We start from the raw sequence: 11,771 nt of genomic DNA, 5'->3' as shown, positions 1-11,771 counted from the left end.
AGTCCGCCCCTTGCCCCGCCTCCACCGTCTTTTTCCCCGACAACCAAAGACTACATTACCCAGTAAATCCCGCGATTTTTTTACACGTATCTGCACATGCGCAGAATCTCCTCAGGCTCCTACCCACTCTTGAGCCCCTGACGTCCCTCCGGAACTCCGTGAACTACAAGTCCCGGTAGGCTTCGGGCACTTAGCTCTGACTGCATGTGCGCAGACAGCTGCCCGCCGGAAGGACAGAGCCTGGTTGTGTTTATCTCGTTGGGGACCGAGTTGTCGGTTGGCGTGCAACGGTTTCTAGGCTGCAGGCAGCGCGAGGACCCGCGGCCCCGCCCCGGCCCGGCCTGGCAGGTAGCCCGGGGTGGGTTGAGGGACAAGGAGAATTATAGGGGCTGCGGACGCCCATGCTTAGCGCTGGAGTCGTGGGGGAGGGGCCTGAGAGTGAAGAGGTGGGGGTGGGGAGGGAGCTAGGGGGATGATGGGAAAGGAAAGTGTTAATGGGGAAAGAAGGGCTCCGGGAGGATGGTGAGGAAACCAGTGGGAGAGACCTGGTAGGCAGCCGGAGGAGGCACTAAAGGAAATTGGAAAGAAGACCGGGTTATGAGGAGAACAGGGAAGCTGAGGATAATGGAAGAAAAGGGCGGGGGTGTCTGGAGTTGTGCGGGAGGGGAGGTTGGGATGACTGGGAGACGACAGGGATAGCGTCATATACAGGGAGGAATATCTCTGGCGGAAAGGGGGTCAATGGATATTAGCTTTTTTCCCCTTAGTGGAAGAGGGAAAATGGAGGGCTGTCGGGGTGGAGCTTGGAGTCGTGGGAGAAGGAAGAAGGAGAAAACGGCAAAGCTCTCAGGAGATCAAGAAGGGCCAGAAACGGGGAGTGAAAATTGCAAGAGAATAGGAAGGGGGGGTAGGTACATGAAGGGAATTGAAGAAGCTTGAGAATGCGGCAGTGATAGAGGATGGGAGAGACCCAGGGATAAGAGGAGACTCTGAGACCCTGGGGGCTTGTTCTCCACGAGCTTGAGTTGTGTTTTTTTTTGGAGGAGAAGCCAAGGTTTTTTTCTCCACCTTTGGATGGAATTGCTTCTCTCTTGTCCTCTGAATTCTTTGCTTTACCTTAATATAGCTGAAGTGGGGAGTGGAAGCTATGAGGGAAGATGAAGGACTCCGGTTCTTAAGCTCTTCAACCTCCTTCCTATCTGTCCTTACAAGCCCAGATCCAAGAGCTTTTGGATTGAGGACAGGAGTAATGAAGTGAGAGTGGTTTCCTGAGGGGCTATTTCAGGTTTGGCAGAGTGGCTATTTAAAGCATGGGGTTGGGGGTTGAGGGAGGTTGGGCAGGGGCAGGAGGGCTGGCAAGCCAGCTGAAACCTGTGTGTCTTTCTTGCGAGGGGCCTCCCTTACTTGAACTTTTTCTTTGCCTGAGATTCTGCCTGGCTCTTCCCTCTGCCAGGGCTTCTTTTTTGTTTTTCCGTTCTGCCAGGGCTTCTTGAACAGGGAGCAGATGATCTACCCAAACCCAGCAGGTGCCTGCCAGAGCAGGCAGTGCCAGCTGCAGGATTTGCCTGACAGAGCCTTCAGATGTACCCGTTATCACTAGGTTAGCAGGTTGTCTTTAAGAGACCATGATCTCTCATGCCTGGGTCTTTTTCTTGTCCTGCCCAAGGGTATTTTGCTTTCCTTTCCCTTTCCAGTGCACACCCCCACCCCTGTCCCCTTTCAAAGACCCAAGTGGGAGAAGAGCTGCTGGAAATAGCTTGTTCTCTACTACAATGGCTAGGTTGGGCAAGTGGCAAGAGGAGAAAACCCTACCCCCTCAATCCCCAGCACACACATACCTTTCTGGCTTAAGTTCTTGGCAGCATGCCAGGCACAGCTGTCAAAGGAACTCCTCATGCCCGTGAGGGGCCCTGGGTGACCCCGATGACAACAGCTCTGCTTGACAAGAGCCCCCGGTGAGGGGCTAATCATCCATGGATGTTCCTGTCCGGGGTCAATCCCACCCCATCCTGGATAGAGGAACTGTTCCACTCTAAAAGCCTAAAAGCTTTTCTGCTTGGAGGCACTCATGCCAGCTTTCAGTGGACTGTATGGGGTTGGCTGGGCTATTAATAGCTCTGAGTATTTTGAGATCCCTCTCCCCACCTCAAAGAGCACGGAGATTCTTAGAGAGGTGGCAGTAGGCAGAGCAGAGCCAGAAAGACAAGAGAACTCACTGACCTTTGAAGGGGGCTTGGAGCTTGGGCCAGGCCAGTGACAGGGTGCAGCCGCCATGAGTAGGGGACGACCACATTGAGCCCTTGATCAGCAGTCTGAGCTGGCAGTCAGGTCAGAGTGGCCCCACCCTTTGCTGTTGGAGAACACAGGGCCAGGGCTAGCTTCCTGACCTCAGCAGCTCCCCTGGAGCAGAGCCAGCCACCTGAGCTGTGGAGGGGTGGTGTGGGAGGGCCACCAGGTGACACTTAGAGGCAAGGCTAGTCCTGGGCAGAGTCACGGTGACCCAGGCAAAGGCTTTGCCTGAGGAGCCCGTGGCCCTAACTTGTGTGCAGGTATAGCAGAGGCAGCAGGCCGTGCCGGGGGGGCATGTTGCCGTAACCAGTGGCCCAGGGGATGTTACGGTGGACGGTGCACCTGGAGGGCGGGCCCCGCAGGGTGAACCATGCTGCAGTGGCTGTCGGGCACCGGGTGTACTCCTTCGGGGGTTACTGCTCTGGTGAAGACTATGAGACGCTGCGTCAGATTGATGTGCACATTTTCAATGCAGGTAAGCTAACTCGGGGACCATCCCTGGGTGCCCACATCAGGGAGGGCAGTGGGTGGCTGAGTGAGCTTTGTTGGTGGCCCCCATGGCCAGAGGGGGTGGAGGAAACTAACATGTGGTTTGGGAAAATGTGGATGGCCTGAAGGGAGGTTCCCAGGGCTGAGCAGAGCTGTGCCCACAGTGTCCTTGCGTTGGACAAAGCTGCCCCCAGTGAGGCCCGCCACCCGCGGGCAGGCTCCCGTGGTACCCTACATGCGGTATGGACACTCCACCGTCCTCATCGACGACACAGTCTTCCTTTGGGGCGGGCGGAATGACACCGAAGGGGCCTGCAATGTGCTCTATGCCTTTGACGTCAGTGAGTATGAGTCTCTGGAGGCTGTGTTCTGCCAAATGGTGCCTCGCGGGGCTGGGGAAGGTGTGGGCTGAGGGGGGCTGGGAATAAGGCGCCCCTGAGTCGAGGAGGGAGCGCCAGCTTGCTTACTGGGCCCACCCTCTCCCCTCCTTCAGATACTCACAAATGGTCCACACCCCGAGTGGCAGGAACAGTTCCTGGGGCCCGGGATGGACATTCGGCTTGTGTCCTGGGCAAGACCATGTACATTTTCGGGGGCTACGAGCAGCTGGTAGGTCTGGGAAGAAACTAGAGGTTTCCCTAGGGTGGGAATGAGAAGGAGGAAGGGGAATTGAAAGTAGTGGAATGGGAGGCTTTGGTTTGCTTGCAGGTTCTGAGGTGGGAGGGACGGAGGGTCAGAGAGTGACCCCTGCTCCTCTCTTTTATTCCTTCCTTCACTTCCTTTCTCTTTCTTGTCAGGCGGACTGCTTTTCCAATGACATTCACAAGCTGGATACCAGCACCATGACATGGACCCTGATCTGTACAAAGGTTGGCCCTTCTTCCTCTCTCCCAGATCCCCACCCTCAATTTAAGGAACCATAGGGAGCTCAAACAGTGAAAGCTGACCCCTCCCCCTCCCATCTCTGCTCCTGCCCAGGGCAACCCTGCACGCTGGAGGGACTTCCACTCGGCCACAATGCTGGGCAGTCACATGTATGTCTTTGGGGGCCGTGCAGACCGTTTTGGGCCATTCCATTCCAACAATGAGATTTACTGCAACCGCATCCGTGTCTTTGACACGAGGACTGAGGCCTGGCTGGACTGTCCACCCACCCCAGTGCTGCCCGAGGGGCGCCGGAGCCACTCAGCCTGTGAGTGTCTGTTAGGTCCCTGCCAAGTCCCCGTCCCCCTATTGCCCCTACATTCTTGACATTCCTCTCTCCTTCCAGTTGGCTACAATGGGGAGCTGTACATTTTTGGTGGCTATAATGCAAGGCTGAACCGGCACTTCCATGATCTCTGGAAGTTTAACCCTGGTAAAGAGCACTGCCTTTAAGGGAGGAACAGGGAGCAATTGAGGGGGCGTGGAAAAGAAAAGAATAATCCTGAGTGGGTGAGGGGCGGGGGTGGAGAGGATATCTGGGCTAGGCAGGTGTTGAACCTCCATTTAAACTTCTCTTTAGTGTCGTTTACCTGGAAAAAGATTGAACCGAAGGGGAAGGGGCCATGTCCCCGCCGGCGCCAGTGCTGCTGTATTGTTGGTGACAAGATTGTCCTTTTTGGGGGTACCAGGTTAGGAGGAGAGAGGGGAGGGCTCCAGGAAGGGCCTAAGCCTGTGACTAACATGGGAGACATTTGAGCAAGAGGGTCTCGTGGGTAGTCTTCACTCCTTCCTTCATCTCTCTTTTGATCCCTATAGTCCATCTCCTGAGGAAGGCCTGGGAGATGAATTTGACCTCATAGATCATTCTGACTTACACATTTTGGACTTTAGTAAGTACACTTATTCCCTAAGTGCTTTTGCCATCAGGGTCCCTGTCTTTGGGTGGTGATATCCAGGACTGGACCCTTTCCTCGGCTTTGACCATCTATCTCCCTCTCCCCCACTCCTCCTTTAAAGGCCCTAGTCTGAAGACTCTGTGCAAACTGGCTGTGATTCAGTATAACCTGGACCAGTCCTGTTTGCCCCATGACATCAGGTACAGTGAATGGTTGGAAAGGAGGGACTGGCCGAGGGTGAGTGGGCAGCACAGGCATGACCTGATTGGCTTGGTCTCAGTGTGCAGGAGAGAGAAGATTTTGTTCTGTAGCGTACTTGTGGAGAGGGAGCAAGAAGGAAATATAAAACTGTCATCTGGGTGAGTTTTATGGAAAAAATGTCCAGTTTTCAAACCAAGCTCAGAGGCATTACTTCCTAATTCCTGAGCTGATACAGTTATTTTTGTTAATATGCTGAGAAAGTTTGATTAAATCTAGAACCTAGCTGCAGAGAAAAAACAAGTTTTGGAGCCTCTGGATCACATTAATTCCAGAATTAAGGGAGGTCCTTCCTAGCTCCTTCCCTTTGAATTCCATTCTTAGGTCTAAATCAAGCACTGAAAGTTATCTTGTATATAATTGTGCCCTTCTGGGTCATTCTGCGACACTTTCCTCTCCTTGATTTAGTTCAGCTTAATTCTTACTTGCTGAGGGTCTGTGTGTTCAGTATTTGGTGATAGAGTATACAAGGCTGAACAGATGGATCCCAGGCTGGCCCAAGATGAACACATGTGCAAGTGCCTAGTACCAAGTAGAGTAGAGCCTTGGCATAAGGAGGTACTTTGTAGAATGACAGTTGTCAAAAAGAGAGGAATTTAATTTTAATATGGTGGGATGGCTGGGGAAGGCCTCAGGGAGGATAGGAGATCTGAATCAGGGCCTTAAAAGGATGGGAGTTGAGAGCAAAAACCGACATTCCTGGTGGGGGGAGGGGCATCCTGGTTGGATCTGAGCATAGGAGGAAAGGTAGGTTGGGAAGTTTATTGAGATGTATACACAGATGTTTTTTTGCAGGTGTTGGGCACAAGAATATCAATATGTAAACATAAACAGGAAGTCCACATGAGCTTGCAGGTGGACTAGTGGGTGGTAGTGGATTTGGTGGTGTGTGGAGCCCTGATTGTTAACCCTCATAGGGCTGTAAGGAAGAGGTGGCCGTGGGTGGTTGAGCTTTAGGAAGTTGAAGGTACTGGTGTGTTCATTGCTTTGTTTGAGCAATTCTGGACTTGGGGGCGGAGGCTCCCCCTTCTGTCCTTTCTGCCTGTCATTTTTGGCCTTCCAGGTGGGAGCTGAATGCCATGACCACCAACAGCAATATCAGTCGCCCCATTGTCTCCTCCCATGGGTAGGAGGAAGTTTCTGCCGCCTCCCTTCCTGAGCCTGCTGGTGTCTTCACTGCCCTTGCCCATCTCTCCCCCGCCTGCCCCTTTGGACCCTGGACTTGGTATACCTCCACATGGAGTTGTTGGACTAGAGGTGTTTTCTGTGCTGTGAACTTAGTGGGGAGCTGCAGGGGGGAGGGCTAGGTCCCTTCCTCCTTGGGCCGAGGGCCCCTTCCCCTTGGTGCTCTGTCCCATTCACCTCCCTCCAACTGCTCCTGGGCCTCTGCTCTGCCCCAGGTCAGCCATGCTCTGCTGGGAAGCGAAGGGAATGGGGAGGAGGGAGAAGCAAGCAGTGTCAGCCTCAGGAGCTTCCCCTCCCCACCCTTCTTTCCACCTCTTCCCGCTGCTTGAGCCCTGAGCATTGATTGGGAGCTGAGAGGAGTTGCAGCTGTTGGCATGAAATCTCCTTCTCCCTGACCTGGGGAGGGGAGGACCAGCAGATAATCCCACCCTTCCTTGAGCTGTTGCTGTACCCTGACGCTCTCAGCCAGCTCAGATTTTATAAAAATGATTTGAAAGTCTCCAAACGTGTGATCTCTTTTGTGTGGAATAGGCAAGGGACGGCAGGAGTTTGCAGTGGAGCCAGGGTGCTGAGGTTCTGGCTTCTCAGCCAAGAGCATTAGGAAACCAAATACCACCACGGCCTGGCCGGAGTTTCTCTTCGGCGCGGAGTGCAGCGCCAAGCGACAAAAGGGAGGGGGTAACGTTATTTACAGCGGGCGCCCTTTTCCGCCCAGGGAGGGCTCCCCGGCCGCCCACCAGCGGCCCGTGCGGCGGTGGGCGGGATCTGCTCTATTGTCATCAAGCATCGCGGACTCGGCCTGCCGGAGATGCCGGAAGGGGCGGGGCAGCGGCCGCCGGAGCGGAAGTAGCGCCATTAGTCTTCGGCAGGCCGCGCGAGCCGATGCTGAGCGTGAACTCCCGGGAATGGGCGGCCTTCGGGTCTCGTCGCGGGGCTCGGGACGGCGGGGGCCTGGGGCCCGGGGACCTGCAGAAGGGTGAGGGGACGGCGCCGGGCCGAGGGGCAGCCGTGGAGGCGGGGTGAGGGGCCAGTGGCACCGCGTGTGGTGCGGGCTCGGAGCCTGGAGACGCCGTGACCGTGAGACTTAAGTTATCTGAAAGATGCAAACACCGGGAGCGCCCCCCAACGCACTGGAAAGTGGGGAGTGAGAGAGGATGCTTCCTGGATTAGGACATCCTGAGCAGTTTTTTAGAGGGCGAAGAGGGTTTTTCGCAGAGAGGAAACGTTATGTTCAAAAGCAGAGTCAGGAAAGGGGATGGATTGTTGGGGAAGGCTTAGTAGGTGAGGATTCCAACAAATTTTGCCAACATTATTGAGCATCTGTTGTGTGCAGGCACAGTTCTAGATGCTGGAGATACAGTAGTGAATAAAGCAGCACAACACTGTCCTCATGAAGCTTACCTTTTAGGGGTTAAAAAAAACCAAGCAAATTAATAAAAGCCAATAAAACACGGAATTGTAGATTTTTAAAGGGTAAATTTTTTGAAAAAGGTGATAAGAGCTTTGAAGAGAAAGCAGGGGAGGAGTTACAGTTTTAAGTAATCACAGAAGGTCTCACTGGGTAGGTGACATTTGAGAAACCGTTTGAAGGAGGTGAGGGAGCAAGCAGTACAGCGGGAGGAAGTGTTCCAAGCAAAGTCAGGTGCAAAGGAACTGAGGTGGGAGCATACCTTCCTGCTTAGGAACTGCTTGGAGGCCAGTTGACTGGAGAGTAGTAGGAAGGAGGAGATGGTAGGAGATGAGATTAGAGCCAAAACCCGGGCTAGATCACATGGGGTCTTCAGGCTATTACAAAGCCTAGAGCTTTTCCTCTGAGCAAGATGGAAGCCATTGGGGAGTTGTGAGTTCTGGAGTGACACGATGTGTAGGATATGTATGTGGAAATGAGGTGGGAGTGATAAGATCAGGTTTGCCTTTTTTTTTTTTTTTTTTTTGGAAAGAGAAAGTTATTAAAGAACTGAAAGTGAAAACTTCAGGTCTGAAGTAGTTTCCTTTTTTAAAAAAATTTTTATTGGAGTATGGTTGATTTACAATGTGTTAGTTTCAAGTGTACAGCAAAGTGAATCAGTTACACATATACATATATCCACTCTTATTTTTTTATTTTATATTATTTTTGGCTGTGTTGGGTCTTCGTTGCTGTACGTGGGCTTTTCTCTAGTTGCAGTGAGTGGGGGCTACTCTTCGTTACCGTGCGTGGGCTTCTCATTGTGGTGGCTTCTCTTTTTTTTTTTTTTTTTAATCAGTCATCAATTTTATACACATCAGTGTATACACGTCAATCCCAATCGCCCAATTCAGCACACCACCAGCAGTGGCTTCTCTTGTTGCGGAGCACGGGCTCCAGGCGCGGGCTTCAGTAGTTATGGCACACGGACTTAGTTGCTCCGCGGCATGTGGGATCTTCCCAGACCAGGATCAAACCCGTGTTCCCTGCATTGGCAGGCGGATTCTTAACCACTGTGCCACCAGGGAAGTCCTATCCACTCTTTTTTAGATTCTTTTCCCATATAGGTCATTATAGAGTATTGAGTAGAGTTCCCTGTGCTACAGTAGGTCCTTATTAGTTATCTATTTTATATATATCAATAATAGTGTGTATATGTCAATCCCAATCTCCCAATTTACCCCCTCCCCAGGTTTTGCTTTTTAGATGCCTCTCCCAGGCTGAAGCGGGGAGCATAGCTTTGAGAGGAGTGAGACTGGAAGTTGGGAGAGCAGTGAGGAGGCTAGAGTACTGATTGAGGTGAGAGGTGCTGAGCGTATCCTGAACCAGAATAATGGCGATGGTAGCTGAGCAAGGGAGACAGAGGTCCTTATGGGGAAACCTGTGAAGGAGTGATTTAAAAGAGCCTTACATATACACCTTCTTTAGCAAGGTGAGGCCCCAGGTAGCTGGAACCGATGGGGAGTTAGGTGTCAGTGTAGCGCCATTACAACCTGTGCTGCCCAGGACCTGCAGTGATCGGTCTGAAGGGGATGTTGGAAAGGATCAGTTACCTAAGGAATGAAGATGGGATGGCGTCTTTGCAGCAATGGCAGATGCTGAGCTGAGTTGCGGTTCCCTCCCACCCCCACCTACCTTTCACAGGCACATCTCACATGTCATTTGAGGAGCTGTTGGAATTGCAGAGCCAAGTGGGGACTAAGACGTACAAACAATTGGTAACTGGAAACAGCACTAAGAAGCAAAGTTCCAGACCACCTGTCCAAAAAGCATGTGTTGCAGATAAGCACAGGTGAGGAGCAAGGCCTGCCCCAGGAGTTGGAGGATAGCTGGTCCCTTGAGTAGGTGTCTGCTTTCTTGGGTGGCAGGTGGGAGGCCTTTGACAAGACTGGAGTTCCCTTGACCTGTTTAATTTCTCCATAGGCCTCTGGAAATGTCAGCCAAGGCCCGGGTGCCATTTTTGCGTCAAGTTGTTCCCATCAGTAAGAAGGTGAGGAGGAGGCAGTAAGCTCTTTCTCAGTGAAAGGAGACTGAACAGTTCTTTTTTTTTTTTTTTTTTTTTTTTTTTAGTTTTATTCATTTTATTTGTATATGTCAAAATACATTTTTATTTCCAAAATATGAACAGTTCTTTTATATTCTCTCTGTTCGCTCCAAAGGTAGCCCGGGACCCCCGCTTTGACGATCTGTCAGGGGAATATAATCCTGAGGTGTTTGATAAAACGTATCAATTCCTAAATGACATCCGAGCCAGAGAGAAAGATGTGAGTAACATGAGATTGGTCTGTGGGGATTCCGAGTGGTGAGACAAGAGCACAGGTCAGAGAGTCGGGCAGAGGGGAGCAGGGTGCGTCAGTTTACTAGCTGTGTGATCACTGACAAGTTACTTAACCTCTTTTTGCTTCAGTTTCCTTATCACAGAAAGAGAATAATTCCTATCTCATAGTGTTTATGTGAGTTAACATATGCGAACCTCTTAGAATAATGCTTGGCACAGAGTTTCCCCTAACATTTACAGAATGCTAACTGTCATACTTATTTTCCAATGTGGAGCTTGTGAAAAAGCAGCTGAAGAAGCGCCGTTCAGGGGAGGAGCGCGAGAAACTGCAGCAGCTGCTTCAGCAAATGGTGAGTAAGTCAGAATACGGGGGAGGGAGGTGAGAGCAGGTCGAGGCAGGAGGTGATTCACAGTCCCTGCTATTCACCTGTCTCACCGATCTCATCTTTGCTCCTCAGGAGCAGCAAGAAATGGCACAGCAGGAACGGAAGCGGCAGCAGGAGCTGCACCTGGCCCTGAAGCAGGAGCGGCGGGCTCAGGCCCAGCAGGGCCATCGGCCATACTTCCTGAAGAAGTGTGAGTGGGGCACAGCTATGACAGGCTAGTTACAGGAACAGGGGTTGGGTGGCCATAGAGGCAGGATACTGTGTTGGGGGTCCATGAGCTCCCTAAGGGAGGCATGAAGGCTGGATCCCATGGTAAGTTGGAGGAAAGTAGAAATAGTAGGGAGTTGTTGTTTGTAACCATTCTTGTATCCCTAATGACTGTGGGCAGGGAGTGTCGTTTTTATCTCTGTCCCACCCCCACATATGTGGGTAGGGCACAGAGAAGGAGCTCATAGTTGGTTGAATTGAGAAAGAGTAGAATCATGGAAGTCAGCTTGCTTACACACACCAGTGAACTCCAGATGAGTCACATATCCCTGCATAGTGGTTGAGAATTACTGACCTGGGGAAAGGGAAAGAGGCGGGCTTCCTCCTTTGCTTACCGGCTTTCTTTCTCCTTGTCCTCTAGCTGAGCAGCGCCAGTTGGTCCTAGCTGAGAAGTTCAAGGAGCTGAAACGAAGCAAGAAGCTAGAGAGCTTCTTGAGTCGAAAGAGGCGCCGAAATGCAGGCAAGGACAGAAGACATCTCCCTTTGAGCAAAGAGTAGTAAGGAGCTGTCCTCAGCTCTGCCACTGCCCCAGTGAGAAATGCATCTGTGGGGACACATTTGGGCTTGGCCCGTTCTGGTCTTTCCCATTCAAGGGCAAGGGTCACAGCTGCCTGGGAACCCGACTGGCTCAGAGATGACTAGAGGGCTCTTGGACTGCCTGAGGGCTGGACACGAAGAGCAGCTCAGCCTTCTGCCATTCCACACTTCTTCTGCTTGGGTCTGGGTCATCATGTCCTCAAGTCCTTCTCCCATTCTTGCCTTAAAGTAATGATTCTGGTATAGAAGGAAAAGGACTGGTGAGTGACCTTGAGGCCAGTTGAAGGCCATAGAGTCTGAGTGGCTCCCGGGACTGGGACTTTATGTAGGAGCCAGTTCATCAACACTCGTGTCACTCATCTTTTTATTCTGCTGCTTTTTTGGGTGGCCTAGAATTACCATTTCAGGGGCCACGTGTTGGGTGGGCAATAAACCTAATGCTCCTACAAAGTGGGAAGTCAGATCAGAGACCCTTCCTATTTAAACTGAACAGATGACACGATCATTCAAAGAGGGAACCAATCCCACACACAACTCATCTACTTAGCTTTGGTCTTGGATGCAAGGGGAGGTAGAAGGTGGGGACAAAAATATGATAATATGTAAGCACAGCTGGCTCTCAGTACTGTTTGGGTGGAGAATTCATATTGCCTGTGTGGACTGGAAAATCCTCAAGCTGACAATTCAGTTTAAAGTGATCTCAGGTTGATAGTGCCTTCAGGCACCTGGCAGAAGCAAATGCATTCCTCTCTTGAGGATTGTACTTTAAACCCAGGACTCAAGGAATTCCTTCAGATAAAATTTCAAGGAATCTA

At 51.7% G+C, this 11,771-nt stretch overlaps 2 protein-coding genes across 8 annotated transcripts; both read left to right on the top strand.

Moving 5' to 3' along the window:
- The first annotated feature begins 192 nt into the window (after window positions 1-192).
- Window positions 193-6,540, top strand: KLHDC3 (kelch domain containing 3). Of its 6 annotated transcripts, XM_082414592.1 has the most exons (13): window positions 205-348; window positions 1,127-1,254; window positions 1,484-1,600; window positions 2,550-2,764; window positions 2,943-3,119; window positions 3,272-3,387; window positions 3,576-3,647; window positions 3,757-3,970; window positions 4,049-4,135; window positions 4,283-4,391; window positions 4,519-4,592; window positions 4,720-4,798; window positions 5,987-6,540. In XM_082414592.1, the coding sequence occupies exons 4-13, from the start codon at window positions 2,611-2,613 to the stop codon at window positions 6,129-6,131; spliced, it is 1,227 nt and encodes a 408-aa protein (XP_082270718.1). In that variant the 5' UTR covers window positions 205-348; window positions 1,127-1,254; window positions 1,484-1,600; window positions 2,550-2,610; the 3' UTR covers window positions 6,132-6,540. The 6 variants fall into 6 exon arrangements, with proteins under 6 accessions (XP_082270717.1, XP_082270722.1, XP_082270719.1 ...); XM_082414593.1 differs by lacking the exon at window positions 1,127-1,254 and having other exon boundaries at window positions 201-348; XM_082414591.1 differs by lacking the exons at window positions 1,127-1,254; window positions 1,484-1,600 and having other exon boundaries at window positions 193-348.
- A 320-nt stretch (window positions 6,541-6,860) lies between these two features.
- Window positions 6,861-11,417, top strand: RRP36 (ribosomal RNA processing 36). 2 transcript variants are annotated; one of them, XM_082414601.1, is made up of 7 exons: window positions 6,861-7,017; window positions 9,133-9,280; window positions 9,412-9,478; window positions 9,648-9,752; window positions 10,042-10,116; window positions 10,225-10,342; window positions 10,781-11,417. In XM_082414601.1, the coding sequence occupies exons 1-7, from the start codon at window positions 6,924-6,926 to the stop codon at window positions 10,915-10,917; spliced, it is 744 nt and encodes a 247-aa protein (XP_082270727.1). In that variant the 5' UTR covers window positions 6,861-6,923; the 3' UTR covers window positions 10,918-11,417. The 2 variants fall into 2 exon arrangements, with proteins under 2 accessions (XP_082270727.1, XP_082270728.1); XM_082414602.1 differs by lacking the exon at window positions 9,648-9,752.
- The last annotated feature ends 354 nt before the right edge of the window (window positions 11,418-11,771 follow it).

This window comes from Balaenoptera physalus (assembly GCF_965194825.1).
Source record: "Balaenoptera physalus genome assembly, chromosome: 11".
Taxonomy (NCBI): Eukaryota; Metazoa; Chordata; class Mammalia; order Artiodactyla; family Balaenopteridae; genus Balaenoptera; species Balaenoptera physalus.
The sequence above is the reverse complement of the archived record's forward strand: the minus strand, read 5'-3'. Positions and strand labels throughout refer to the sequence as shown.

Bases quoted from the DNA above. Each gene is read 5' to 3' on its own strand.
- KLHDC3 (XM_082414591.1), top strand. From the start codon at position 2,611: ATGTTACGGTGGACGGTGCACCTGGAGGGCGGGCCCCGCAGGGTGAAC. The intron at 3,648-3,756 runs GTTGGCCCTTCT...GCTCCTGCCCAG, and splicing joins GGACCCTGATCTGTACAAAG to GGCAACCCTGCACGCTGGAG. The intron at 4,136-4,282 runs GTAAAGAGCACT...ACTTCTCTTTAG, and splicing joins TCTCTGGAAGTTTAACCCTG to TGTCGTTTACCTGGAAAAAG.
- RRP36 (XM_082414601.1), top strand. From the start codon at position 6,924: ATGCTGAGCGTGAACTCCCGGGAATGGGCGGCCTTCGGGTCTCGTCGC. The intron at 7,018-9,132 runs GTGAGGGGACGG...TACCTTTCACAG, and splicing joins GCCCGGGGACCTGCAGAAGG to GCACATCTCACATGTCATTT. The intron at 9,281-9,411 runs GTGAGGAGCAAG...ATTTCTCCATAG, and splicing joins TGTGTTGCAGATAAGCACAG to GCCTCTGGAAATGTCAGCCA.